Source organism: Equus asinus, chromosome 26, assembly GCF_041296235.1.
Source record: "Equus asinus isolate D_3611 breed Donkey chromosome 26, EquAss-T2T_v2, whole genome shotgun sequence".
Taxonomy (NCBI): Eukaryota; Metazoa; Chordata; class Mammalia; order Perissodactyla; family Equidae; genus Equus; species Equus asinus.
This window is the reverse complement of record NC_091815.1, coordinates 18,409,038-18,436,819: the sequence shown is the minus strand read 5'-3', so window position 1 is coordinate 18,436,819 and position 27,782 is coordinate 18,409,038. Positions and strand designations below refer to the sequence as shown.

The following is a 27,782-nucleotide window of genomic DNA, read 5'->3' as shown; positions in this document are numbered from 1 at the left end:
AAGAGTACACTTCATTGGCATGAAGTACATTCATATTGTCGTGCATCTCCCCATCTCCAGAACTTTTTCATTATCCCAAACTGAAACTCTGTGCCCGTTACACAGTACCCCTCCATGCTCTCCCCCAGCCCCTGGCAGCCAGCATTCTGCTTTCTGTCTCTGTGAAGGTGACAGTTCCTGGGAGCTATCTCAGTGGACTCACACAATACTTGTCCTTGTCACTGGCTTATTTCACTTAGTGTGTCTTCATCCATGTTGTGGCGTATGTCAGAATTTCCTTCCTTTTTAAGGCTGAAGAATATTCCAGTGTATGTATCTACCGCATTTTGTTTATCGGTTTATCCATCCGTGGACATCTGAGTTGTTTTTGCCTTCTGGCTATTGTGAATAATGCTGCTGTGAACGTGAGCGTACAAGTATCAGATTAAGTCCCTGCTTTCAATTCTCTGGGGTGTCTACCTAGGCGTGGAAGGGCTGGATCTATAGTCATTGAGAATCAGATTTTTTTAAGGTGCTCCAGGACACCAGTTTTTTATTTTTGCTTCTATTATTCTCTTTACTTCTGAGCAGCACGGTGAAATAAATATGACCCCCAACAGATGTGCAAAATATTTCCAATTTTAGGAGTTTTAAACTACCTGAAAGAGACATTTACTCACACCCCGAGTTACGACATGAGTCCCGCTATGCTCAGTGTACTGGTCAAAATGATGCTCGCCCAAGCCCAAGAAAGCATGTTTGACAAAATCTGCCTTCCTGGGATCCGGAACGAGTTCTTCATGCTGGTGAAGGTGGCTCACGAGGCTGCAAAGGTGAGCCTTCCGGGTCCCTGTGACTTTCGGGGTGGGGAGAAGGCGTTGGTGTGGGCCCCCTGGAAGCAGTCAGTCTTCCCACGGCAGCTTGACCCGGGCACCGTGCCCAGCCCCGCCAGAGCGCTGGCTTGCATTTTCTTGGCAAGTACCGGTGTTTCAGATACGGGTCTGCAGCTTAGCTAAAAACCAGCATAATGACAGTTGCCTGTTAACTCTGACACTGGCAACACGGGGGCCCTTGGAGTCGCTCCCAGATTCCGGAGCGGCCTCTGGCAGGGGCTGCCACATGGAAGAAAGAGCTCTTTCTCTGCAGCCCAGGTGCTCGAGGGCCCCGTGCCGGGCTCCCCATTCCCAGCATCCCTTCTGTTCCAGGTGGGAGAGGTCTACCGGCAGCTGCACGCAGCCATGAGCCAGGCACCCGTGAAGGAAAACATCCCCTACTCCTGGGCCAGCCTGGCCTGCGTGAAGGCCCACCACTACGGAGCCCTGGCCCACTACTTCGCAGCCACCCTCCTCATGGACCACCAGCGTAAGGCTCGGGGGCTCAGGCTTTGGGCAGCGTTGCGGTTTTCCTGCCTTGGGGAGATTCTGAGCTCAGTGAGAGCCGCCTGCTTGCCCTGGAAGCCGGGGCAGAGGGAGGGAGTGATGTGCTGGCCCAGGTGTCTGTCAGCGGGTCAGGGATTCATGATTACATGTTCCCGCTGTGGGAGGAAGACGGGTAGCGGGATTCTGCCCGGGACGGAGCAGACAGCTTCTTGGAGATGACTTTTCACCTGGAATCTAGAACAGGGCCGGGACCAGGGCTAGGACGAGGGAGGCACATGCCTCGGGCACAGAATCCAAGGGGATGCCCCAAAACGCAGAATCAAGATAACATTTTCCTGGAATATTTTAAATGAATCAAAATTAATGCAAAAAAAAATCCACGGTGATCAAAATTTTAAATAAAGACACTGATCAGTGACAACACTGTGCTGAGCCACATTGGAGCCTGAAGCAAGAAGAAATGTTGCTGTTTTGTTCATCACGGATTTTTTTGCATTAATTTTGCTATTTAGAAAATTACATTAAAATCTCGTCTATTTTTATTGCTTAGTTTTTGGCCCCCTTAAATCTTCAGCCTGAGGCGAGTGCCTCCCTCTCCTCGCCCTGGTCCTGCCTCTGATCTGAAGTTGGGTGGGACTTCTGTTGTAATTAGTACTAATCAAGGCAGCCCCTAGAGTAGTTAAAAGGACAACCTCCAGAGCCAGACCGTCTGGGTTCCTGTCTCAGCTCTGCCATTTACTAGCTGTGTGACCTTGGGCAGGTCACTTGGCTGCTCTGTGCCTCATTTTCTCATCTGTAAATGGGGATTTGAAGAGAACGTCCCTCACAGGGCTGTTGTGGAGACTCTGTGCCTGCATGCAGAGCTACCGAGCGCCTGGTCCCTCGTGGGCTGTGAAAGCATTAGCGGCCACAGCTGGTGTGATGACACAGTCTGCGAGGCGGGCAAGTCGTGTCAACCAGCAGAAGTAATGTGCTTCGGTGTTGCGGCCGAAACAAACGAGGCAGCAGCGGGACTCCTTGGCGTAGTCATGGGTGGTTTCTTGGAGGGGGTGACATTTGGTTTGGGCTTTGGACTCTGAGGAGGACTGGTCCAGCTGAACAGGGAGGGAAAGCACAGCTAGACAAGGACATGGTCCCGGCTCTGGAGCAGAGGCTGGAAGGTCGGAGGTGGTGGTGAATGGCTTGGAGAGGTTAGGGGGCACATGCAGGGGAGGATGAGGCATGGAGGCTGCCAGGGCTGTGAGGTGGGCTCTGCTAGGAGGTTCCAGGAGGTGGGCGACTTGGAGGAGGGAGAGAGTGGGGGCTCAGAGCCGAATCGTGAGCCCCCAGAGCGTGCCTGGCCCGAGTGCACAGACGTGTGGCTGGACCGCCTGGGGTGTGTCCAGCGGGGAAGGGAGCCTGTTGTCCCCAGTGCCTGTAAACCTGGAGGATAAGGGGAGCCGGCCATGTGGCTGACAGAGAGAGCTCTCCATGGGTGTGCGGCGCCGTCTCCTGAGCCTGTGCTGCGCAGCCACGAGAAAGGATTCATCTGTGGTCTCGTTGCAGTGAGCCCTGGCGCAGACGAGGACCACCAGGAGAAGTGCCTGTCCCAGCTCTACGACCGCATGCCGGAGGGACTGACGCCCCTGGCCACGCTGAGAAACGGTCACCAGCGCCAACAGCTGGGTGCGTGCAGCTCTCCTGCCCCCTCCCTCCCCGTGCCAGCTGGTCCTGCTCATGGACAGCCCCAGAGAGGTCCCCAGGGCTTGGAGAGTAGGGTGTCCTGAGTCATCGTGGCCACTCTGGATTCAGAAGCCATGAGGCGCAGTCTCTAGCCTCAGGGGGCTTCCAGAGCCGTGTTCTCACGGGTTCCTCGAGGGCCAGGCCTGGCCTCCCACAGTGGAGCCAGAGCTTTGACAGTCGTCCCCAGTGTCCGGGACATGGCCCCTGGCCATAACGTGGAAGGACACGTTGGTTAATTTTCTTTCGCCGTACCCAAGGCCTGGTAATGAATTCGTTCGTCTCTGCCACGTCTCAGAGCGAATATCGCTTTCTGTGTGCAAAGCTGACTTCCTCCACTGCCCAGACCTGCCCCCCACCCCCAAACACAGTTTCGCTGTCTCAGTGAAGGCAACTCCATCCTTCTGGGCGCACAGGCCAGAAACCTTGCACGCACTTGCTGCTCTTGTCTGTCTTTCTCACCCCACATTTGATTGGCAAATCCTGTTGACTCTGTCTAGAAGACGTTTCCCAAATCCAGCCACTTCTTACCTACCACCCTTGTCCAAGCCATACTTATACATTGCTTGCTTACTGAACGCCGACTCCCTTACCCCTCATGCGACCCTGTGAAGTGGGTGTGTATGGTCCCCATTTTTCAGTTGGGGAAACAGAGGCCAGAGGGATCATATGGCCTCCCGTCTTTTCGCAGTGGCCACAGGGCTGGTCTCCCCGCTTTCCTCTTTGCTCCTTCACTCTTTTTGCTTGGGTCAAATCACATCAGCCCTCTGCTTGCACCCTGCTCGCTCCCATCTCACCCCACTAGGAGCAGAAGTCCTCACCCTGCACTTGTGAGGTTGGGCATGGATTGGCCCCTGCTCCTTTCTGGCCTCATTCCCTACCCTTCTCTCCAGCCCTCACTCCCTCCACTCACACCCCCAAGCTCCTTGTTGTCCTTGAACACACAGGCAGGCTCCTGCCCCAGGGCCTTTGTACCTGCTGTTCCTGCTTTCAGGAGTGCTCTTCTATCAGATATCCTTATGGCTGCTCCCTCACTTCCTTCAGGACGTTGCTCAAAAGTTACCTTCAATAAGGCCTTCCCCGTCACCCGTCATAGAGAGAAGCTTTCCATTCCCAGTCTTCCCTGGCCACCTCTGCCTGCCCTGCTTTATTTTTCTCCATAACCTTGTTGTCATGTGATTCGTTACGTATTTCTTTGCTTGTTAATTCTCTGTCGTCAACCACGAGCATGGAAACTCCGTGAATGCAGAGGCTAGTTTTTCTTCATTGCTTTCTCTCTAGTGTCCAGAACTTTTGGTAAATATTTGCTGAGTGAATATTTTATAGACACAAGTGAGCACGTTGCATGCACATTTAAGAGGGATTTAAACCGTCCAGGCAGATCCTTCAGGAAAGAGAATGTCCACCTTCCTGGGCTGACCCGTGGGCGCTTCGGCTCTCCTGGGCACTCACGTTGCAATTTCAGACGCAGGTCACATGGTGTTGATTTTCGGTTGGCAGGCAAGTCCCACCTGCTCAGAGCCATCGCGCACCACGAGGAGTCCGCGAGGGAGGCAAGCCTGTGCAAGAAGCTCCGCAACATCGAGGTGCTGCAGGAGGTGCTGTCCGCCGCGCACCAGCGCTCCCGGCTCAAGTACGCGCAGCACCAAGAAGACGGTGACCTGCTCGACTTGGTCGAGGCTCCCAACATCGTTGGTGAGTGAGCTGGGCACCCATGTGTGCAGAGGGCGTGTGAGGCGGGGCTGCCCTGGGCGCACAGCCTTGACCTGCTCGTCCTGCAGGGCGTGGGCCAGCCCCGCTGTGTGCTTGCCGGGGAGCGGGCCAGGCGCTGCTCGCCCTGCCATTCCCATCTCCTCTTCCCTGAAGCCAGCGGCTTCCTTATGGCCTTCGTCCTCATCAACCCCTTTGCAGCATCCGACTCCCCTCAGGCCCCTCGACACCCCTGCCTTGGTGTTGGGGTGCCCTGCCAGCTTGGTTCTGCTCCCACCTTCCTCTGCACCCCCTTTGCTGACTGTTCTTGCCCAAGCCCCCCCATCCCTCCTGGCATTCTCCAGGGACTACTCTCCCTGGTTTGCTTCTTCTAGATTCCTCTCCTTAAAGCCTCACAACCTCCTTAGGGGTTCCAGCCGTCACCTCTAGTCAGGGGACTCCTGAAACTACCTTTGGCCTTGAGGTTTTTGCTGGGCTCCACACCCACCCACATTCCATCTGCCTCCTGGGAAACCCTCACATCACAGGTTAATAACGCAAAGAGGGCAACGCCTCGCCCAGGACTTTGTGCTGAGGGACAGGGCACCTGCGTAACAGCCACACCTGGCATGTAGATGACGTCTCAGGAGGGTTTCATGAGGGCCAGAGGAAGTCCACTGGCCTGTAAACAAGCTCCTGGAAGGCAGGAAGTGTCTGACGGTCACTTCTCTGCCCCAGCCTCAGAGCGGGGTGTGGCTCATAGCAGGTGCCCAGGACAGGTCGCGCCGGGCCAGGGGCTGCCCCGTAGTTCATCTTCTGCACTACTTGTCTAAACCAAAGGGAAGGAGCAAGGACTAGGAGGAAAGTTCGCTTCCTCTTCCCTTCAGAAGGAGGACTTCGGCCTGAGTTGTCAAGGGTAACTTCCAATTATGGAAACATTTATGCTTTCACTTTTCATCTTCTTTTCCAGCTAAAACTGAGCAGGAGGTTGAAATTATACTTCCACAGCTCTCCAAGGTGACAGCAGCTGACTTCTTCCAGAAGCTAGTATGTCAAACGCTTATTTCATAATGACCCAAGGGGACAGCTTTTATAAGGTGCACATATGTAAGAGGCTATTTTTAGATGGTTTTTATTTTTTAATTAGATTTTATATAAGATAATTTTAATTAAGATTATATTATTTTATTTTTTTATTATTATTTTTTTAAGATTTTATTTTTCCTTTTTCTCCCCAATGCTCCCCGGTACATAGTTGTGTATTTTTAGTTGTGGGTCCTTCTAGTTGTGGCATGTGGAACGCCGCCTCAGCATGGCCTGATGAGCGGTGCCATGTCTGCACCCAGGATTCGAACCGGCGAAACCCTGGGCCATCAAAGCAGAGCGCGCGAACTTAACCACTTGGCTACGGGGCCGGCCCCAAGATAATTTTAAAAGGATAACTTGATTGGAAATAGATGCGCTCTTGTAGAGAAATGGCAGTTCACGTTCTCGTATGAGTGCTGTAGTGTATATTCTCTGAGCAAGGTCGGGTGAAACTTGCAAGGACGTCCTCCCTTTAGTTTTCAAATGCCCGATTCAGCCTTCAGACCCTACACCTAATGATGCTCTCTTCCGAAGGGCCCCTTATCTGTGTTTTCGGCTAACAAGAGATGGACACCCCCTCGAACTCTTCGCTTCACTGCAGAAGAAGGGGACTTGGGGTTCACCTTGAGGGGAAACTCCCCAGTCCAAGTCCACTTCCTGGATCCTCACTGCTCCGCTGCGGTAAGCAGGGACCCTTCTGGACGTCTGGCATCTTTGCGGGCAGGCAGACTGGTAAAATACAAAGAAAGCTGCACAAACAGAGAGATCCTGCTGAAGGAATTCAGGGTTCCTTTAAGTAAAGGCTGACTTTATGCAAAAGGCCTCTCATGGGTGCTACGCGCCCCAAGAGGAAAGGATTAATGTTTGCTTTCTTGAAGCATACATAGACAAACATCTGTTTTGTTAATGAACTTGGGAACTGATTCAGGCATTTGAATGAACAGAACGTTGACCTTTCTTTAAATCACATTTTTGTAGCTGGCAGGAGCCAAGGAAGGAGATTATATTGTTTCCATTCAAAACGTGGACTGTAAGTGGCTGACGCTGAGCGAGGTCATGAAGCTGCTGAAGAGCTTTGGTGAGGACGCCATTGAGATGAAGGTTGTGAGCCTCCTGGACTCTGCCTCGTCCATGGTGAGTGCTGACACCCCCTGGCAGGAAATAGTGATGCGGAGTGAAGGCGGTCTTTACCAGGCCCTGTGCCTCCTGCCTGCATTTGTAACATGCCACACACTGAATTCCTAAGCTCTTCATCAGTGGGATGTGCTCACCTTGGGTCAAAGAGATTATTGGAAAACTGTTTTGCTTTTTTTTTTTGGTGAGGAAGATTGGTCCTGACTAACATCTGTTGCCAGTCTTCCTCTGTATCCTTTTTTCCCCCAAGGGGGAGGAATCGTTGCAGACATACTCTTCGGCTCTTTGCCACATTTAATGATGTACCTTAGATGTTTCCCTTGGTAACAAGTTTCCTTTATTCCTTCAACAAATGCTGACTGAGCCTCAGCTGCGGGCCAGGCCCTTCTTAGCGTTGGAGCTGCAGCTTGATCTAATCAGATCAGCTTCCTGCCCCCACAGAGCTGGCCCTGAGTAAGCAAATAAGTAGTTGTGATTTTGATAAGTGTGTAAAGAAAAGAAAACGTGTAACCTGATAGAATGACTCGGGGTGGGAGAGGCCCCTCTAGACTTACACTGAGACTTGAGTGACAGTGAGGAGCCGGCCTTTGAAGAGGGACGGGGGAGCATCTGGGCAAGGCAGGGGGACCGACAGCTGCAGAGACGCTGTGGCAGGAACAAGCTTCTCCTGCCAGAGGAACAGAAACAGGGGCTGCTGGCCGGAGCTTCCTGACAAGGGAGAGAGTGGCAGGAAGGGAGGTGGCAGGGAGGCAGGGCCACATTGGAGCGGTTGAACCTTCTAAGAAGGGGAATGGCGTGGTATGGTGTTTATTTTAGGAGCAGGTCTGCTGCCTGGAGGCTGACCGTGCGGTCGTCTGGGCCAGCGGCGCTGGCAGCTTACACTAGTGCAGGTGACAGGACAGGACAGAGGGGGATGCGCCAGAGACATGGTTTGCAGGTAGAGCTGGCAGGGATTTGTAGAGGACTGCGTAAAAAGATGGTAGAAAGAGAGATGGCTTGTCAGGTTTTGGTGTGAACAGCTGCATCATTTTCCCTAATGACGGGGAGCAGCGGTGAGGGAGACAGCGGAGAGAGAACCCAGGAGCTATGTCAGTGTTTCACATACGCGTCCAGGTTCAAATCTTCAGTTCAAGGGAGAAGGCAGAGCTAGAAATAAGTATTTGAGCATCATGGGCATAGAGATGATGTCTAAAGCTGCAGAGACTAGAGGACACTCCTGTGCGGGCCGAGGGCGAGGACGGAAGCCTGAGACCCCGGCGTCTGGAGGGCAGTCAGGAGAGAAGGAGGCGCAGAGGAAGTTGTCAGGGAGAGCTCCGGGAGGGAGGGTGAAGGGAGCTTCTGAAATCAAGAGGAGAGTGGTGGGTGGCGTTGAATCCAGTTCAGAGGCGGAGGAGAATGAGGGCGGAGCCGGCTGTCTTCTGTTTGGCAGCAGGACAAAAGGACACTTGGTGCTGAGATGGCAACAGAACTTAGACTAGAGAGGGTTGGAGAGTGAATGGACTGTGAAAGGCCCTTGATAAGAAATCCGTAGAAACTGAATGTAGATTAGCGGTTGCCCGGGGCTGGAGCTGGGGCACTGGGGAATGGGGAGTCGCTGCTGCTGGGTGCAGGGTTTCCTTTGAGGGGGATGGAAGTGTTCTCAAATTAGGTAGTGGTGGTGCCCAACTCTGTGAATATACTAAAAAGCCCTGAATTGTATTAAAAGGGTGAATTGTATGGTATATGAATTATATCTCAATTTAAAAAAAAAGAGGGGCCAGCCCAGTGGTGCAGTGGTTAAATTCTCATACTCCCCTTCAGCGGTCTGGGGTTCACCAGTTCGGATCCTGGGCATGGACCTATGCACCGCTTATCAAGCCATGCTGTGGCAGTGGTCCCACATATAAAGTAGAAGAAGATGGGCACGAATGTTGGCTCAGGGCCAGTCTTCCTTAGCAAAAGAAGAGGAGGGTTGGCGGCAGATGTTAGCTCAAGGCTAATCTTTCTCAAAAGTTAAAAAAGAGATAAAGAAGTCAAAGGACTCACAGAGCACCTTGGGAGAAAGGAGCCTAGGAAATGGTACTTTCAGGAGTGGAATCCATACCATTGCTGGACAAGTGATGAAGGTGCCATCCAGAAACAGAAAAGAAGTTTGTCCACATAAGGATAAAGAAAAGAATGGGCTCTGGACTGAGGGCTGGAGTAGGGGGGCACAGCCAGGGGGCGTGGCCTTGCAGAGCAGGCCACGCCCCCTGGAAAGAGATGGAAGGGCTTATCTTTCAACCCCATCATGTCTTTGAACCAGGACAATGAAGAATCTGAGTCCTGTTAAATGCAAGGATTCTATACTCAGACTGCCTGGATTTCACTCCTGGCTTTCCCACCAGTTGTGTGACCTGAGGCGTCAAGGAACAGCCCTGAGCCTCAGGAAAATGGGAAGACGGTTGGGTTCATGATAGGTGCTTTATACTGATAACTGTGATGTGGCTATTCTTTTCACCCAGCAAGGACTTTAGATAATGACAACAGAGCACTGTTTTTAACTGCCAAGCCTTTTCTTCAAACAAAACCAAATAATGAGAACAATGAAGCCCAGTGCTCGAGCTAAATTGTTACCTGCTGCCCCACTCTCTCTGGATTATGGTGGGGTCCCTAGTACTCCTCCATGGAGCACATTTTGAATACTACTGGTGTAGTGGGAAGAATCCAAGAGCTGGAATCGGGCCCTGTCTGCTCTGGATAGGCTGTGTGAGCTTCCACAGGTTAATACCCTCCCTGGGCCATTTCCTCATCAGTATAATGTAAGAAGTAGACTAGTGCAGTGGTTTCACACTGTGTTCCATAAAGCCCTGAGAGTTCCCGAGAGGTGCCCCGGGAAGATGGTGGGGAGCATGCTGGATGAGGACAGGAAAAAAAAGTGAACGAGCAGGGGGGAAAACTGGGAAAGGGAGCAGAGATGTTGGGGTGGTAGCTGGGAGGGGGGACATAGGGAAAAGGAGAGCTTTTCAAAGAAGGCGGGCTGTGTGTGTGTGTGCTGGTGGGAAAGGTCTGGGAGACAGGCGTGCAGGAAGGAGGGGAGACCTGGAGGAGAGAGGGATTGAGATCCAGGCACAGAGGAGCACTTCAGTTTGGGGACAGATGCAATTAAGTATAAGGCAAGGATATCAGATAGGAGGGGCTTGAGAGAAGGTATCTAGAAAAGGAGTGAAATACTAGGGAAATGTAGGCATGCCAGGTAATGGGGCTGCCCAGCAGAGGTGTAGGGGTCACAGTTAGAAGGGAAGCCAGTGGCTTGAACACCCTCCAGTAACGTGCATAGCCAGCCCTGGGGGTCTGGTGGGTAAGACTGGCTCACTCTGGCCGCAGCAGTCCGGGTTCACTTCCTGGTCGGGGAACCATACCATCCATCCGTCAGTTGTCATACTGTAGTGGCTGAGAATCGCCTCGATGGCACTAACAGAAATGCGCATCTGTTGGGATGCGGGCCCGGAGAGGCAGGGTGGAGTGTTGCTGGCTGGAGTATGGAAGAGAATAGAGGGTGTTTGTAAGGGAGTGGTTAGAAGGATGCTAGACCGACTCTCAGCAGGCTAAGGTTTGGAAAACATTTGCAGGCATCAAATCTACCTCCAGGACTGTTTGTTTCATGATTGCTTTTAATGATGCTGTGTGTCCTGTAGAGCACGGTGGGATTAATGGGCAGTTTCATAGAAAAGGGAGAGGCATCTTAATCCAAAGGAGGCAAACTCAGGAGGGACATTTTCTGATGGATACCCCTTCTCTATGCTGCCTCCCGCAATGGTCCCACTCACTTTAGATCTCTCATGGGTGTATTTATATAAATGGCCTGATTTCAGTGCCTGGAACCTAGTAGATATCACTAAACATTGGTGAAAAGAGCAGTCTCAAGGTTTGGCGAACCTTAGAAGCAGGTGGTAACCCACTGGGAATGTCTAGAAAGCAGGTTTCTTCAGATTTCCTATTTGAGTCCAACTCAATCCTTTAAGAGTTCTTAGTAGTGTTTAATGGGCATAGGGTTTCACTTGGGGAAGATGAAAAAGTTCTGGAGAGGGATGGTGGTGACGGTTGTGCGACAGTGTGAATGTACTTAAAGCCACAAGCGGACACTTAAAAATGGTTAAAATGGCACATTTTATGTTACGTATATTTCACGAGTTTAAAAAATAGAGAAAAAAGTTAACAGTATCTTCACTGTGGATTCTAGATTGTCTTTAAAGAGGGTGAAGTTGATCTGTACCTACTGTGCGAACTGACATCTGAGATACATTCAGTGAAGAAAGCAGGGTGCAGAGCAGTGTGTGTAGTGTATTCCTTTTAAGACAAATGGTGACGTGGACTTACACACGTGTCAACACCCGTATATGAACGTCCCCTCTCAAAGTGTAACAGGAATAGTGGTTACCTGAGGGGAGGCCCTGTGGAAGCCAACGTGGGAGGGACACCTGCTGTTCCCTGGATGTGTTTTCATACTGTTGACCATGAGTACGTATTGCTTTTTCAAATAAGAATCCTAAAAAGTGAGTAGTGGTCCCTAGCCTCAATTACTACTACTGAGTATTATTCCTTACAAATTGTCCTTGATCTTAAGAACCTAATTCTATGTTAAGTGTTGGTTGCCCGAGGTTCAGAATTCTATCCACTTAATTTTAAAGAGGATGCTATAATTGCAGCATGTGAGTCTCAGACTTGGCAGGCATTTATCAGATGTCTTGAGGATTTCTAACATCCTTTTTCTTCTTCTTCTACGTGCAGCATAGTAAGAGTGCCACATACTCTGTGGGAATGCAGAAGACCTACTCCATGATCTGCTTAGCCATAGATGATGATGATAAAACTGATAAGACCAAGAAGATCTCAAAAAAGCTTTCTTTTTTGAGTTGGGGCGCCAACAAGAACAGACAGAAGTCAGCCAGCACCTTGTGCCTCCCGGCGGCTGGGGTTGCGAGGCCTCAGGCCAAGAAGAAGCTCCTGTCTCCTTTCAGCCTCCTCAACCCCGACAGTTCCTTGTACTAATGTGAGGGAGCAAAACGTTCAGGCCCAGGACATTCCTGTGCTGACGAGGCCTTCCGATTTGTGCCATAATGGGACATTTCTAAACATTCTCAAATCCTGTTTTTCTCACAGCGTAAACTTAGAATTGATATGTCTTTATGAACGAAAGTAACTAGAAACCTCTAGAATTGTGGAAAACAAACTTATTTGGGGAGTGTCACCATATTGCTGCAAGTTATTTATTATATAAACTATTTACGTAAATACAATAGTGTTGAAAATATAACTATTTTTAACAGCTACAATTCTGACCTTTAGTTACTAGCAGAATTAAATTGGGGTTACCTATATTTGTACGTTTCCACATTTGGATAACAGATCGTTCCTTAACTCAGAGTTCAGATGACCTCAAATTAAGGCAGGTCAAGGGACTATAATGACAGATGTAAATTAGTGTTACCAGAAACTGTTCAAAGAGCTGCTTCCTAAGGGGGGCTTACTACTAAAACGACAAGACTTTACTATTATCTCTACGTAACAGGAATGCTATTTCCAGGTAAAGTCTATAGAGTGCCAAATTTGCCATGACTTGCTAGATTAAAAAACCGTTGAGGAAGCAGCTTTTCCCCTAGTTTCATGTCATTTAAAAGTTGCTAACACAGTGGCAGTGTTAGATGAAGATGCTGTCTACAAGGTAGATAATATACTGTTTGATACTCAAAACATTCTTCATTTTGTTTAAAGTAGAAGGTACATAATTGTATATTTTAAGAGTCTTTAATGTGGGTTAAAAACATTTTATAAGATAAAGATATGTGATTCAAGTTTAAAGCTCTATTTGACTTTTTAAAATGACATTCTTACTATGGGATTTCTCTTGCTACGTGTTGGATGACACCGTGATTCTAATAAGAGTCACTGTTGACACAGTACAAGTTATATAGCTACAAAAATAGAGCGCTGAAATCTAATTTTGAGAATTAACAAGAATTTAAGTATTTTCTAGTGTGCAATATCAAAAGGGAAGCACCCACGTTTGGGAAAGTCTATTCACTGCTCTTAGGGCTATTTTTGTATAAATATTTAAATAAACACATGCATTTGCCTGAGTTAATGTGTTTCACTTTTATTTCACTTTAATTGCCTTCTCTTTCAAACTGTTTCTACCCTAATGCTCAAAATGTTTTTATTGTGTTTGATTTTTTTAAAAATTACTAACACTTCACAAAACAGGACTTAAAGAGCTTTCAAGTTATTTCATTTCTGTAATTGTATTTTTTTTGAATGGGCAGCTGTACCTCTTCACCCCCGGCTCCAGCTGTCCTCTGGATGCAGCCGTCCCTGCCATCTTCCTGTACGTCTTCCCACTGTTGGGCTCTGCATTTACAAACACATTCTTTTCCTCCCTCACACACACGGCTTTTTATCTTTAAATGGGGACTCCAAACTTCAGGCTTTCTGTGTTCAGGAGACGTGCCCAGTGACCATAAGCAAACTGTGCAGCCACCAGGAAGGGAGGGAGGGGGAGCGGAAGGGAGGGAGAAAAAAGGCAGTACAATTGTGTATTTACACTGGCAGCAGCCCTCAAAGCACAGGTCTATTCATTCAGACCAGCCCTGAAGAACCGTGGCTCTGCCTCCAGGAACAAGGGGCTTAGGGTACACAGTGCTCCGTTGTCGGTCTGTGTCCTTTACATGGTCACATCCTCCACCTGAAACTTGGTAAGACCTTTCCATGATAGATGCAGGCCAAGGTCACACATTAAAATCTGTCCAAGCTGGCTTTCTGCTGAATCTGAGAATTCCTAATTAAACCGACGCTCTTGGGAACATCTCTGCCGGCCCTCTTCATGCCAGCAGGACGAGGGCAGCGCCATCGGGGCCCGCTCACTCGCATGCCTGAGCCCAGAGAGCAGGGCGAGACAACTGGCAGGTGCCGTGCAGGCCGCACCTCATCTTTCACTAGTTGCTGTGAGAGGAAATCTTGTTTCTTGGTTTTTCAATCTGAAAAAACAAGATCCTGTTGTTTGTGTCTAAAGGAGAAATCAGTGGACGCCACGAGAAGAGCCGTCAGCTGGACTGCGTGAAGAAGCCGTGGACGTGCTGTGCCACCGCCGGCCCCACCACGGGCTCCAGGTCTGGGACGGAAGCGTTACTCAGCTGCTGGATACTTGGGAACTTCTGGAGCAGAAGGACAGCTTTCGTTTTCCCAACTCCTGGGATCTGTTGCACAGTTCGAAGGAGGGACAACTCTGAGATCAGAGGCCGCTTCTTCCTGAGAAAAGGGTTCTTACTGGGCTCTTTGGCTTGCTCTTGAACCTGAACCGAAATTAAAGGAAAAGCATGTGAGCGCCCTCTAGAGGACTGGCAGTTTTCTTAAAAATTTGTGGAAATTTAGTTCTTCCGTTTGGTTCAGCTTGACTTACCGCTACAAATGTTTTCACATACCATGAATATAATTTTTCAAACACCAACAAAATTATTGAAAGATGAACCATATGACTACACAGAAGAGTAAGAGATAAAAATTAATTTACAAAAACTTAAGATTTCAGAATGCTTAGGATAAAACCAATGAAAACATAGTCTGAGGAATTCAACCACGTGCCTATGGTCCACTAAGAAACATTTCAGTTGTATGGGATTAAACGATGGCTCTACCTAATCTGGACCTGCCTAATCCAGGGCCTGGAGGAAGCTATCAAAGGAGAAACCCAGTGTTCAGTTAGCGGTGGTTATGGGATGTGGTGGAGAGGGATCTGTGAGCCACACAGGGCTGCCTGCATTTCCAATTTGGTCCTCAACCCTAATTACACATCAAAGGGAGAGATTTAAAAACAACACAACAACAAAAACAGGCTCAAGCCCGACCCCCACGTTCTGATTTTCAATTGGTCTGAGGTAAGGCTCACGCATCACTATTTCTAAAATTTCCCCAAGAAATTCTAAAGTACAACAAAGCTGAATAATCAGGACAATGAAGAACCAAGTTTAAAATGAAAAAAAAAACCCAAAACAAACTTGCGCACAAAAGTGCTGATGCTTCATAAATGATATGCGGGGATGAGGCAAAGCAGATGGTAGTTGACACTGTCACCAGCATAAGTGAAGAATAATGAATGATGGAGCCAGCACAGCCTGGCCGTCTGAAATCAGGTCTGCAACTTGTTCACTTTGTTATCCACTTGCCTAGAATGGGCGGCAAGCTCAGCTGGCTGCAGAGGCAGCTTCTGAAGTTCAAGTCCTCTAAAAGCTTTTATAAACCAACACAGGGAATGACATGGATCAGCCTGACGGATAGCATCTATGGTAAAGGCAGCTGCTGGCGTAAAGGACCCACGAAGGCCAGGCGAGAGCCCGTCAGGCAGGGCTATCGTGGAGGAGCGGGAATGAGGACTTACTAACTGGACAAGGAGGCAGGATGCTTCGGTCTGGCTGGCCACTGGAAGCAACACCATCCCGAGATCCAGCACAGTGAACTTCTGCATGGCGGGGAAATACTGTTCACTCATCTGCGTTTTTTCAACTACTACAATCCCTTGAAGATTACTGGACTTCAAAGAAAAAAAACAAACCAGTAAACCATTTTGTAACAAAATTGCTTTCAAGATTAAGCTCTTGGAATGACCAATGGTTTTATATCAATTATTCCAAGGAATAACGGGGGGTGGGGGGGGGAATAGAAGCCAATTTTCAATTTTAGTTTCTTTTTTTTTAACGACTGGCACCTGAGCTAACAGCTGTTGCCAATCTTCCTTTTTTTTCTTCTTCTTCTCCCCGAAGCCCCCCAGTACACAGTTGTAGATTCTAGTTGTGTGCCTCTGGCTCTGCTATGTGGGACACGGCCTCAGCATGGCCTGATGAGCGGTGCTAGGTCCGTGCCCAGGATCCAAACCGGCGAACCCCTGAGCCGCCCAACCAGAGCACGGGAACTTAACCACTAATTAACCGGCCCTTAATTTTAGTTTCTTTAATTCAGTACTTACATTTCTAACCCGAACAAGCCTCTTTCTGTAGCCGTTTCCTGCCACCAAGTCAGCTTCCGTGACATAAAGAATGCAGGATCTGCTGGACAAGTAAAAATCTACAGGTGTCAGGTCAGCCTCAAAAACGAGTTTAATTTTCCCTTAAAATACAGACAAGAAAGGGAGTTCCGTGAGCTTCGGATGAAAAGGCCGCAAAGTGGTAGAATGTTTTTAAAAAGTGGGGTGAGGAGAGAGAGGGTGTATGCAGAGGGCAGCCCACCGACCTTGCATCTCCTGCGCCAGCTGCGACCCGCGCCACTTCTCGTTGGCCACAATGTGCCCAAAAGGCACGTGCACGGGGCCTCTGCCATCAGCGGGCTTCCCTTCCATCGGCGGCCTCGATCTGACGAGGGGAACGCAAGACGGCACCTGAGCAGGCTCTCCCGCACCCGGGCCCACAGTCCACGCCAAGCCGGGGCCTCTCTGGCAGGCGCCCGCCTGCAGGGAGCTCTTTAACAGACTGAATTATCTGCCAAAAGCTCAGAAGCAGGAGATGCCTGTCCTGGCAGCCGCGTCCCTCATTTCCGTCACCTGCCTGGCCCCTGAGACCCCCGCCCGGTCCGCGTAGTGGCTTCTCAGTCCAGCCCAGGGCGCGGGCTGAGCCGGCAGGAGCCCCGCCTCGGGCCCGGGCTCCGGGCTCCGCAGACATTACCTGCGACGGGCCACTTCCGCGTTCCCCGCCCCCCCGCCGCCGCCCCCGCCCCCGCCCGCCGCAGGCCCAGTCCTTCGTCTTGCCCGCCCTCCGCCTCCCGTAGCGCCGGATAGGCTATGGCGTCAGAGAGCGACATCGGATCTGACCAATCAGAGGACGGACAGCACGTACCGTGTCCGCCCTGGAGAGGATTTGAAGGGGACACGCTGGTTGCCACGAGCGACGGGTATGAAGTAACCTTGGTTCTGATTGGCCGGCGAGAAAGCAGAGCCAATGGCAGACGTGGTGGTTGCGAAGTCCAGTGGGTAGAGAAGGCGTCTGGGGCTAAGGCCAGCGGGAGCCGAACAGGCTTTAGGGAGCGGTTCTGGGTTCGGCGATCCGCTTGTCCGTCCAGCCCTGGTCTAGTCACCTCCCGAAGCAAGGATGCTCCTGGGATTTCGGAGAGGCCGCAAGAGCCAGTTTGTGAGTAGATCCTCTGCCGGCCTGCGCTCTGGCCCAGGGGCCGGGAGTTAAGAGGGGAAGGGTCAGGACTTGGCTGAGATTGAGGGAAGGTAGCCGCACGAGAGGAAGTGGTTTTCCGTTTGACAAGCCCTGATTTTTCGTATTCTAGAGAATCCTTTATCCCAAAGTCGGCCTCAGTCGGGCAGGAACCTGTCCCTGTCTCCGCTGCAACATTCGCTCCCGTGTGGGGGGGTTCACTCCTGCCTGGCCCAAACCTGCTCCACTGCCAGGTGTCCCCAACGGGACGTCATTCTTGATTCCTGCCTCCGCCATCCACCACACCCCATCAGCAAGTTCCCTGGATTCTACCCACTTGACTCCAACAATCCCGTTGCCCCCCCCCCCCCCCCCGCCCGACGCTCCCCATCTGTTGATCTTACCAATGTCCTTACTGCCCTTGTTTCCAGCCCTAATTTCTAATTCCTCTCTCTGTTCCATACTTGCCTGGCGAACTCCAAACCTACTTACATCCAGTTCTCCATAAACATAATACTTGAAATGCAGAGAAAGCATTGTGATAAGGGCACTCCTGAATTCTGTTTGAAATCGAGGTTAGAAAGCGTGTCTGACTTGACTTCCTGTTCTCAGCCCTACCACCTGCTGTAGTCATCTTAGGTGGATGTTGAGAAGCAATGGAGACATAGCTGAAGGATATTTTTGCATTGCAGTTTTGCTAACTCGGCATGTTTATTGAGCTTTTTATTGCATTATTGAGTTCCGACTGTGTGCCTGATACCAACAATTGATTGACACCCTGTGGCCACACCGTCTAAAGGATAGACAAACCCATAAGTAATTCAGCACAACGTGGTAAGGCGAGAACTGCCGTAGAGGCGTGTACCAGGGAAGGGGCAGCAGAGTCAGTCTGGAGAGTTCACCTGGGCCCTGAGGGGGAGTAAAGAGAATTCAGGTGGAGAAAACAGCCTTTACAAAAGCCTGAGGAAGAATGAATTATTTGCTGTTTGGGAAAAGGAAGGCAATTCTGAATGCTAAAGCATAGAGCGTGTGTGTCGGGATGAAGCGGGGTGGCAAGAAATGAATCTGTGTCCATTGGTAGGAATCAACTGGTGGCAGCCTTTGGTGCCATGCTAGACCATTTCCCCGTCATCAAGAGAGTGGGGCTGCCCATGAGGGTTTTCTTGCTGGGTTGAGATAGGTTCATCCCGTGTTTTAGAGACTGAGGTGGGAGGACCGCACTTAGGAAATGATTATAGTGGTACAAGTGAGAGATGGTCAACATACTGTGGGGGAATTCACTCTTTCAAAAAACAAAACAAACAAAACAAAACCCGTGATGCCTTTTTAGAGGACCTACTGGTTGCCAACCCCTGGGAATTCAAAGGCAAAGAAAACCCTTTCTTGTCCTTGAGGATCTCCCAGGCGGAGGGGGACGGGGCAGGAGGGGGCGTTAAACTGTCAAATTGCTTGACAAATGCAGCATGGTGGGTGCTGCCCAGAGAGGTGAACAGAGAGCAGAGGCTGCTCAGGAATGCCTGCTCTTGGGGTTGGCGGTGCAAGTGGAACTGGGTGGGGGGAAGGGGCTGCAGGAAGCTCTGCCATCTCTCGCTCCTGTAGAATGCCCAGAACCCTGGCTCTTCCCCTTGGTTGTGCCTCCCTTCTCTCCCCTGTACCATGTGCCTACCGCTGCCTGGTTACTCTTTCCAGGGGCCAATTTCAGTGGGTGCTGCTCACTAGGATTTTCTTAATCTAATATCAAAACTCTTAAATGGAAATCCTTAGTCTGGTATCAAAACTTTTTTTTTTTAAAGATTTTCTTTTTCCTTTTTTCTCCCCAAAGCCCCCCAGTACATAGTTGTGTATTTTGAGTTGTGGGTCCTTCTAGTTGTGGCATATGGGACACTGCCTCAGCGTGGCTTGATGAGTGGTGCCATGTCTCCGCCCAGGATTCGAACTGGCGAAACCCCGGGCCGCTGCAGTGGAATGCAGGAACTTAATCACTCGGCCACGGGGCCGGACCCTCAAAACTCCTATATGGAAACAATCCCCATTCTTACCCCCAGCCTGTTGTTCTAGCCTCTTCCTCCCAGACGCCTCTGTATTCTAGCAAACTGGAGTACTTGTTATTTCCAGAACACTGCCATTAATGTCTTTCTTCATTCCTTTGTTCATGCCGTTCCCTCTTCCTAGAATGTTTTTCCATCACATTCTCAAATGTGAGAGCAGTGGCCATCTTTGATGACCCAGTCTAAATGCCTCTGATTTTCTCCAAGAGGACGTTAGAGGTCCCCTTGCTGGCCCCCGGACCTGAAGGAGCCCTTCCCTCCCTGGGCCACCCCAGCACTTTGTCCTTCTCTCTCCCCTGGCACTTTGCATAATTCTGAGTTACATAGTAAGTAATTGTGTGTTTTCCTCTGTACTCTGTGACCTCGAGGCTGAAGACAAGGTTGCTTCAATGCTGTCATGGTGTTTTGCCTCTAGTAGGTGTGAATAGAAAATGAGGATTGGGCTACACTCAGAAACTTCTGAGAGACTCGCAGTTGCCTCAGGCAGGGTGCTCTGACTTCCGTTGTGTGTAGGAGCTAGTTTTTGTTACTCGGCATCTTTGAGATTAACTACCCTAAAATCTTGATTAAGCCCTTCCAGGTGTCGGCAGTGTGCTAAGCGCTCCAGTTCCAGGGCTGGTAAACACGAGCAGGTTGTCTGCTCTCAGGAAGCTTCCATTCTGCGGGGGGGTGGGAGAGGGTGGGGAGGATGGAGGGGTGGGCAGTGCTGTGAGACAAGTGGAGGTGCTGGAGGGTGACTCTGGGAGACGGTCAGGGAAACCCCTCTGGGGAGGGAAGGGTGACAGAGCCCCCACAATGGGCAGCTGCAGTGGCGCTGCCGGCTTGCCTGGCTTGCTGGGAATTGAGGATAACGGGGAGGAGTGGGCCTCCTGCCTAGACCCCTGGGTGGCCAGTGCAGGTGTCCCCTCCCAGGCCCAGGGAGGGGTGGTGGCAGGACCCAGCTGACCCCATACACTCATGACTTCTGCTGGGTTTCATTTGGCAGAAACACATCGTCCATGGCCTCCTCCCTGCAGCCAGCATCGCACCGAAGCCAGCCGTGCCCCGCACACCTCCTCCCCGCAGCCCCAACCCCTCTCCAGAGAGACCCAGGTGAGTCCCGGCGCGCAGATGCCAAGGTCGCCCCGTGCTGGCCACCAAGTGCTGGGCCTGCAACCGTTCCAACTGGTGAGGACATCGAAAGCAGGGCCGTTAGAGTCACGTCCTTTGAAATACTTATCGTGGTTCCGTAACGAAGTGCCTCCTGTGGCTTCTCTCCCTTTCAGGAGTGTGGGGCTCTCACACTTTATAATTGAATGCGATTAGCGTTTTTCAAAATATAAAGCCTTAACGCCGAAGTATGTAGCTTGATAGTGTGGTGAAAGGAATTTGTGCATGTAATGTTCTTTTTAAACACAAGGCTGCCTTCTAAAGGACTGCTTGGTGGGAAGGAAGGATGTGTGTGTTCACTCGCCGGGCCTGGGACCCCCGCCCCGCCGTGCTCCTGGCCCAGCGAGCTGACTCCTTACACCGGGGACTCTGCCCGTGCCCTCCAAGGCCGTAGACTCAGGAGGATTTTAGACTGTTGTTTATCCATAAAATACGTGAATACGTGGCTTGACTATTAACAGTGAGAACTAATTTCATTTCAAGGGTAGTACCTTCATTTTAGTGTTCTTTGAAACTAGAATAGTGTACGCCGCCTGAAAAAGGCACTTTGCAATACTTGCAGTGTTTGGTTTTCCCTCAGTGTGCTCTTGATAACAAGTACAGCTGTTCGTTAGCGTTGACTGTGCGCCGAGGACTCTGGTAAGTGCTTCAGAAGCGTGATTTCATTTCCCCCTCCCCCTGACCACGGAGAGCTCCTGTTGGCAGCTCTGTTTCGAGCTCAAGTGTTAGTCATTGGCCCGAAGTCTCAGAGCTGGCAAGTGGCGAGTTGCTGCGATGCACTTGTAGGTCTGTCCAGCTCTTCACTGCTTGTGTGGACAGCCCGTATGTTGTGTCATTAGGACGCAAGTGTTTACGGAGCAGCAGTAATACTGAGAGGGTTAGCTCTGTATTCCATTGCCAAGCAGAAAAACAAACACATGTCGTTTCGTGGCAGGCCTGCTGTGCACTCATTAGAAAATATCTCCTGTGTTTTACAAGTATACCTTCCTGGATTGTAATTTTTATAAATCCAAAATATCAACTTGACTTTGGCAAATTTGGCATATTTCTAGATTTTTTTATTTCTAAAAAATAAATTCAAATTAAACTTTGATATCATTCCACTTCGTGTATAGTATAATAGAGGAAGGATCTCACAGCCGTTTACTTCTATTTCTTCCTTCCCATCCTTTGTATTACTGTGGTCATACATTTTAATTCTATATATTATAAATTTCACAGTATGTTGTTACTCGTTTTGCCTTTTATCTTTATTAAAACAGTTTATTGAGGTATAATGGACATACAATAAATTGTACATATTTAAAATGCATAATGTTTTGACATATGTTTACACCCATGGAACCATCACCACAATCAAGTTATTAAATATATTGAGCATCCCCTAACATTTCCTCACGCCCCTTTGTAATTCTTACCTCCTGCCCCTCTCCCCCACCTCCCATTCCCCTGCCCACCCCACCCTCACCCCATCCCTAGGCAACCGCTGATCTGCTTTCTGTCACTATAGGTGAATCTCACTTTCTAGAATTTTCTGTAGACGGAATTACACAAAATAATTATTCTGGCTTCTTTTACTCAGCATACTTATTTTGAGATTCGTCCATTTTGTTGTGAAAATCAGTAGTTCATCCTTTTGATTGCCGAGTAGTATTCCATGTGAATTCCATTCCATATGAATATGCCACAATTTGTATATCCGTTCACCTGTTGGTGCATATTTGGGTTGTTTCCAGTTTTTATTTATTTTAGAAATAAAGCTGCTGTGAACATTTGTGCACAAATTTTGCACATATGCTTTCATTCTCTTGAGTAAATATCTAGCAGTGGGATAGGTGTGTCATATACTAGGTGTATATTTGACTTACTGAGAAACTGCCCAACTGTTTTCCAAAGCTATTATTCTGTTTATGTCACCACCAGCAGCGTATGATTTCCAGTTGCTTCACACATCCTCACCAACACTTGGTTTGGTCTTGTGTGTTGTGTATCTGTATGGTGGGGGTTATAATTTTACAGTTGTGTGTTACATAACGACATTTTGGTCAACAACAGACCGCATATACGATGGTGGTTCCATGAGGTCAGTACCATAGAGCCTAGGCGTGTAGTGGGCTGTACCATCTAGGTCTGTCTAGGTGCACTCTATGATGCTCACACAACAACAAAATTGGCTAACGACACATTTCTCAGAACGTGTCCCCATTGTTAAGTGATGCATGACTGTATTTGACATTAGTTCTTGTTCATGTTGACTGTCCATAGGTTTTTTAAGTGGTGACAGGCATATAGGTAACAATGTGTGGAGTTTCTTGGTGAATCCTCATCTTCGTTGTGCTTTCTGGACAACCATATACTGATAGGGTGTGGGACGTTCCCTGTGCCTCTGGCCCAGACAGCTCTGTTGAGCCCAAGTCCACGTGCACATCTGAAGTTCCCAACTCCTTTCTGACAAGTGTCCGGATGTCTGGAAATATGCCAGGAGGCCTGTCTCTTGGAGCTCACTCTGTGGGTACACTTGTGGTGTTGGTGGGGTACTCTGGTTGCCCTTCTCTGATGGCAGAATGGCCCCTTCTCCCCACCCTTCTTTGGGGGAGCCGTTCGCTGGGCCCAGGTTGGAAAGGAAGAGCGTGAGGGATTGTCTTGGCCGATTTTTTCAATTTTGGACATTCTAATAGGTTTGTAGTGGTATCTCATTGTGGTTTTATTTTGCATTTCTCTAATAACTAATGGTGTTGAGCGTCTTTTCATGTGCTTATTGGCCATCTGTATATCTTCTTTGAAGTGTCTGTTCAAATCTTTTGCCTACTTTTAAAAATTGGGTTGTTTGTGTTCCTATTATTTTATTTTGAGACTTCTTTATATATTCTGGATATAGGTCATTTATTCAATATGTGATTTGCAAATATTGTCTCCCCATTTGTGACTTCTCTTTTTCTCCTCTTAGCAGTGTCTTTCAAAGAGCAGAAATTCTTAGTTTTTAGGAAATTCATCTTATCAATTTTTTCTTTTACAGATCATGATTTCACTATCATATCTAAGAAATCTTTGCCTAACCTAAGGTCACACAGATCTCCTATATTTTCTTCTAGAAGTTTTATTGTTTTAGGCTTTACATTTAGGTCTATGATCCATTTGAGTTAATTTTTGTATATGGTGTGAGAGGTGCAGATTCAAGTTCACTCTTTTGCATATAGATGTCCAATTGTCCCAGCACTGTTTGGTGAAAGGCTATTGTATTAGTTATCTATTCCTGTGTAACAAGTTACAGCAAACCTTAGTGGCTTCAAACACAAAACAATGGCACTGTTTTCAATCTCATATCTCACTCTGCTCTTTTTTTTTCAAATAATGTTTTTCCTCTCTGTGTTTCATTTGGGTTACTTTCTGTTGCTTTGCCTTCACTTTTACTAATCCTTTCTTCTGCAGCGTGTGATCTGCTGTTCATCCCTTCCAGTGTAATTTTCATCTCCTGAAGTTCAAGTCTTTTTTGTAATCTTCCATGGCTCTACTTAGCTTTTCGAAGATATAGAATACAGCTATAATAACCATCTTAGTGTTTTTCTCTGCTAATTCTAAGGTGTGTTCAGTTCTGAGTGGGTTTTGATTGGTTTCTTTCTTCCTTATGGGTCAGGTTTTTCTGTTTCCTTGTGTGCCTGGTTATCTTCGACAGCATAATAGACATTGTGAGTTTTACCTTGTTGAGTGCTGGGTATTTTTGTATTCCTGTAAGTCTTCTTGATTTTTGTTCTGGGATGCAGTTAAGCGACTTGGAACCAGTTTGATCTTTTGAGTGTTGCTTTTATGATTTGTTAGTTCTAGAGTAGTGCTCAATTTGGGGTAATTATTCCCTACCACTGAAGCAAGACCTTTCTGGGTACTGTACCCAATGTCCCATGAATTATAATTTCTTCCTGTCTGTCAGATGGGATCAGGCACTGTCCCCAGCCATGTGTAAGCCCTGGCACTGTTCCTCTAACCCTTGTGGATGGGTCTTCCCCTGGCCTGGGGTACTTGCCTCACCCTTGTGTACTGAGCAGCATTTTACTGAACACTCAGGGTGGCCTTCTGCGGATTTCCGGAGTTCTCTCTGTTCAGCTCTCTCCTTTCTGGTGCTCTGTCCTGTACTTTCTGTCTGCCTTGATACTCCCAGACTCTCAGCTCCCTCTCCACAACTCAGGGAGTCTGCCTGGCTCCTCCTCAGTCCCTCCTCCCTGCACTTTGGCCTGGAAATTCTCTCAGGCAGTAAGCTAGGACAGTTGTAAGTCTGTTGTTGTGTTTCTCTTTTTCAGGCAAGGGGGCAAATCTGTTACTTTGTCTTCCCCATATTATAGTTTTGAATAATTTGCAAGATTTTAAAAGGTGTTTTAAAATCTTTTATATCTTTTTATATCTCCTCTTTTTTTCATTGTAATCTTTCATTTTGATAGGAAAACTACATGAATATAGACTGCCTGGATTAGAGACCTGGTTACATCTCCTATTTACTGGGAAATCCTGGACAAGTCATTTAATTTCTATGAAAAATGGAGATGACAATAATATCTATTCATTCAGTGGATATGAGAATGAAATGAGGTTGTCTGATGGCACGTAACAGACTACGGGCACATAGTCAGTACACATTTAACGCTATAGAAGAGAGGGTAACCCTTGATGAAGTCATGTGTCCTGCTGTTCAACCTTCAGCTCACCGGCTCACTGGGATCTTTTTGTCCGTAGATCTGCTCTGGCTGCAGCCATCCTAGCAACTACATTGACTGGCCGGACCATTGCCATTCCTCAGCCTCGCCGTAGATCCCGGTCCGAGAGTGACACCACCTACGTAGAAAAGGACGATTTCATCGAACCCTATGCCACCACCTCAGAGCATCAGCTCCAGTAAGGACCGTATCGCTGGCTCCCCAGCTTCTTAGGGCAGAGGAGGAGCAGCTCACGTGTGTGCATATGCATGTGACATGACTACAGCTCAGTCCTCAGGTTTTCTTCACTAGTGTCAGAAAACACTGTCCTGGACATGAACTGCTCTTGAATTGTATCACTTTCCTCTAGAATGGATCTTGTTAAATTAGGGTTTGTAAAAGCACTGGTCATTTTCCTGGCAGCTCAGAGCTAGTGAATTCAGTGCTGTTTTTAGCCCTTAGTAGGGTTCTCTGTGCCGGAACCTAGACGTGAGAGTCGTCTCTGACCACTTCTCGTGCATCTCCGCCCTGAACATTCAGACTGGTTTTACCTTCATTTACTTTCCTGTAGCATACCTGCGCTATATCTCTGTTCTTCCTTAACGTCGTTTCCTCTGTTGCTTGAGCTGGGTTAGAGCTGACCTCGGGCTGAGGGTCAGGAAGGTTTCCTCCTGATGAAGAAAGTGTTGAGGGGAGAGCTGAGGGAGGGACCGGAATCGACTGAGAACAGCTCAGGGGTTGGGGATGGTCAGTGTGGGGCTGGGCTGAGCTTCCTAGACAGAAGAGGGAGCGTGACACATGTGAGCAGCTGAAGAAAGATGTTCATGTCTGGGGGACCCCGAGTGAGGTGAAGAGTGCAGTGGGGCTGGGGCTGGAGGAGTGGGTGGGGCCAGGCCGGTGATCTTTGTCATCCTGTTCTGAGGTTTGGTGTCTCCTCTGGGCTTTAAGGGCTCATGGGGTGGGGGGCGTACAGGACCGGATGTGCGTTTTAACTGTCATGTTTATTCAGGGTTTTTTCCCAACATAGCAAATACTCTATTTTTTGTGTAGTAAAATCTACCAATCTTTTTCTAGTTTCTGTCATTATTGTCAAATTTAGAAAGACTGTCCCTACTACAGCATTATATAAATGCCCAGGTATTTCCTTCTAGGATGGGTTTATATTTTTGCTTTTTACATTTAAATCTTGACTTCATTTTGAGATGTTTGAATATAGCCCATTTTTCTTCTGATAAGAATTTATTCTTTGGCTGAATAAGCGCTAAAGATGAGGAAATGATTCTAACATTGATTGGCACAAATAAGCAGGTAGGACCATCAGAGAAAAACCGGGAAGGAAGAATATGACTGAGGAGGAAGGCTGCTTTAGCCCCATCGTGTTTGAAACATAGAGTTGAAGTCTTTAAGATAGACTGGGCTGGCTCAGGCGTGGAGAGGCACCGCGCATGCCCTGAGGGGACCTAGTGTTTGCAGGCATACTGGACCTTTAATAAGGGCAGCCCCACAAGCAAAGGGGAAGGAAAGGATTCATCAGGATATTGATGAGCAATATTAGGGAAAAAATCAGCTTGGAGCCTTCCCTAATTCATATACCAAAATAAATTCCTATTGAATGAAAGGATTAATGTCTATACACATAAGATCGTGACATCTTATGTCTGGTCTTATCAGACCTCTCAGAGGGAGATGATGACTATTTACTTCTAACCTAAGAATTTAGAGGGTAGGAAAAAAATCTCTTTTTTTTTTTTAAGATTGGCACCTGAGCTAACAACTTGCCGATCTTTTCTTTTTTGCTATGTTTCCTCCCCAAATCCACCCCCCCCAGTAGCTAGTTGTATACTTTTAGTTGTGGGTCCTTCTAGTTGTGGCATGTGGGAGGCTACTTCAACATGGCCTGATGAGTGGTGCCATGTCCATGCCCAGGATCCAAACCGGTGAAACCCTGGGCCGCCTAAGCGGAGCGCACAAACTTAACCACTCGGCCACAGGGCCAGTCCCCCCCCCCCCCAAAATTTTTTTAATCATCTGTATGTGAAAAAAATTTACATAACCAAAATAAAATTAATAGAATAGGAAGAATGTTTATAGTAAATACAATGTCAGGGTTTTAATTTTAGTAGATAAAAAAGTTAATTTCAGATTGGAATGCACATACTAGAAGCAAAGTAGATCAATGGACAAAGGACAAGTTACCGTAGAGGAATTATGACTTGTACACAAATATATGAAAAAATATTCCGTCTCAGTAAGAAATGCAGATTTACCACGAGATTTAAGTTCTTTTGGGAAGTTTTAGAAAATCATTGCCAGTGTAGTGGCAGGCTGGGGAAATGATTTGTGAAATGATTTGGTGCTGTTTGCAGGTAGACCCAGCACATGTTTGCACGGTTTGACTCAGCAGTTTACCCTCTGGTTGGTTGTTCTGTACCTAGTCCAGGTACAGAAGGGTGGTCTGCACGTAGATGTTCATTACAGATTTATTTATATCAGTGAAGGGATATTTAAAGTTGCTTATAACTGGGGGAAAATAACCTAAGAGGCGTGGCTGATGAAACCGGTGTATCTACTTGGTGTTGCCTTTGAAAACTTGTTAATAAAAAGGCAAATTGCATATGTACACAGTGATGATAACTATAAAAACCCCAGGGAAAAAAATAGACAGAATGCTGAGAGAGTGTAAAGAGACGGGCGAGCAGATGCTTTGATTCTTTAGCTTCCACGCATCTTGTGATTCAGTCACGATACGTCTATGCTGGGGGCTTGAGGCAGGGC

At 48.4% G+C, this 27,782-nt stretch overlaps 3 protein-coding genes across 8 annotated transcripts in view; 2 read left to right on the top strand and 1 right to left on the bottom strand.

Moving 5' to 3' along the window:
- Nucleotides 1-13,087, top strand: part of RHPN2 (rhophilin Rho GTPase binding protein 2) — a 50,276-nt gene extending 37,189 nt beyond the window's left edge. Inside the window, exons 8-15 of the mRNA XM_044760136.2 lie at nucleotides 625-812; nucleotides 1,185-1,341; nucleotides 2,904-3,023; nucleotides 4,578-4,772; nucleotides 5,737-5,813; nucleotides 6,387-6,533; nucleotides 6,831-6,986; nucleotides 11,736-13,087. Coding sequence (XP_044616071.1) covers nucleotides 625-812; nucleotides 1,185-1,341; nucleotides 2,904-3,023; nucleotides 4,578-4,772; nucleotides 5,737-5,813; nucleotides 6,387-6,533; nucleotides 6,831-6,986; nucleotides 11,736-11,996 — 1,301 coding nt within the window. The 3' untranslated portion in view covers nucleotides 11,997-13,087. The remainder of the gene's footprint in view (nucleotides 1-624; nucleotides 813-1,184; nucleotides 1,342-2,903; nucleotides 3,024-4,577; nucleotides 4,773-5,736; nucleotides 5,814-6,386; nucleotides 6,534-6,830; nucleotides 6,987-11,735) is intronic.
- Nucleotides 13,088-13,169: 82 nt separating this feature from the next.
- Nucleotides 13,170-16,700, bottom strand: FAAP24 (FA core complex associated protein 24). 5 transcript variants are annotated; one of them, XM_044760137.2, is made up of 5 exons: nucleotides 16,652-16,700; nucleotides 16,224-16,342; nucleotides 15,961-16,100; nucleotides 15,376-15,528; nucleotides 13,170-14,293 (listed from the first exon to the last, which is right to left on the bottom strand). In XM_044760137.2, the coding sequence occupies exons 2-5, from the start codon at nucleotides 16,327-16,329 to the stop codon at nucleotides 14,045-14,047; spliced, it is 648 nt and encodes a 215-aa protein (XP_044616072.1). In that variant the 5' UTR covers nucleotides 16,330-16,342; nucleotides 16,652-16,700; the 3' UTR covers nucleotides 13,170-14,044. The 5 variants fall into 5 exon arrangements, with proteins under 5 accessions (XP_044616072.1, XP_070355715.1, XP_070355716.1 ...); XM_070499614.1 differs by having other exon boundaries at nucleotides 15,376-15,523; nucleotides 15,961-16,042; XM_070499615.1 differs by having other exon boundaries at nucleotides 15,376-15,523; nucleotides 15,961-16,039.
- A 206-nt stretch (nucleotides 16,701-16,906) lies between these two features.
- Nucleotides 16,907-27,782, top strand: part of CEP89 (centrosomal protein 89) — a 74,293-nt gene continuing 63,417 nt past the window's right edge. For both annotated transcript variants that reach the window (XM_044760135.2, XM_044760134.2), the window contains exons 1-3: nucleotides 16,907-17,113; nucleotides 20,162-20,268; nucleotides 25,048-25,206. In XM_044760135.2, coding sequence (XP_044616070.1) covers nucleotides 17,075-17,113; nucleotides 20,162-20,268; nucleotides 25,048-25,206 — 305 coding nt within the window. In that variant the 5' untranslated portion in view covers nucleotides 16,907-17,074. The remainder of the gene's footprint in view (nucleotides 17,114-20,161; nucleotides 20,269-25,047; nucleotides 25,207-27,782) is intronic.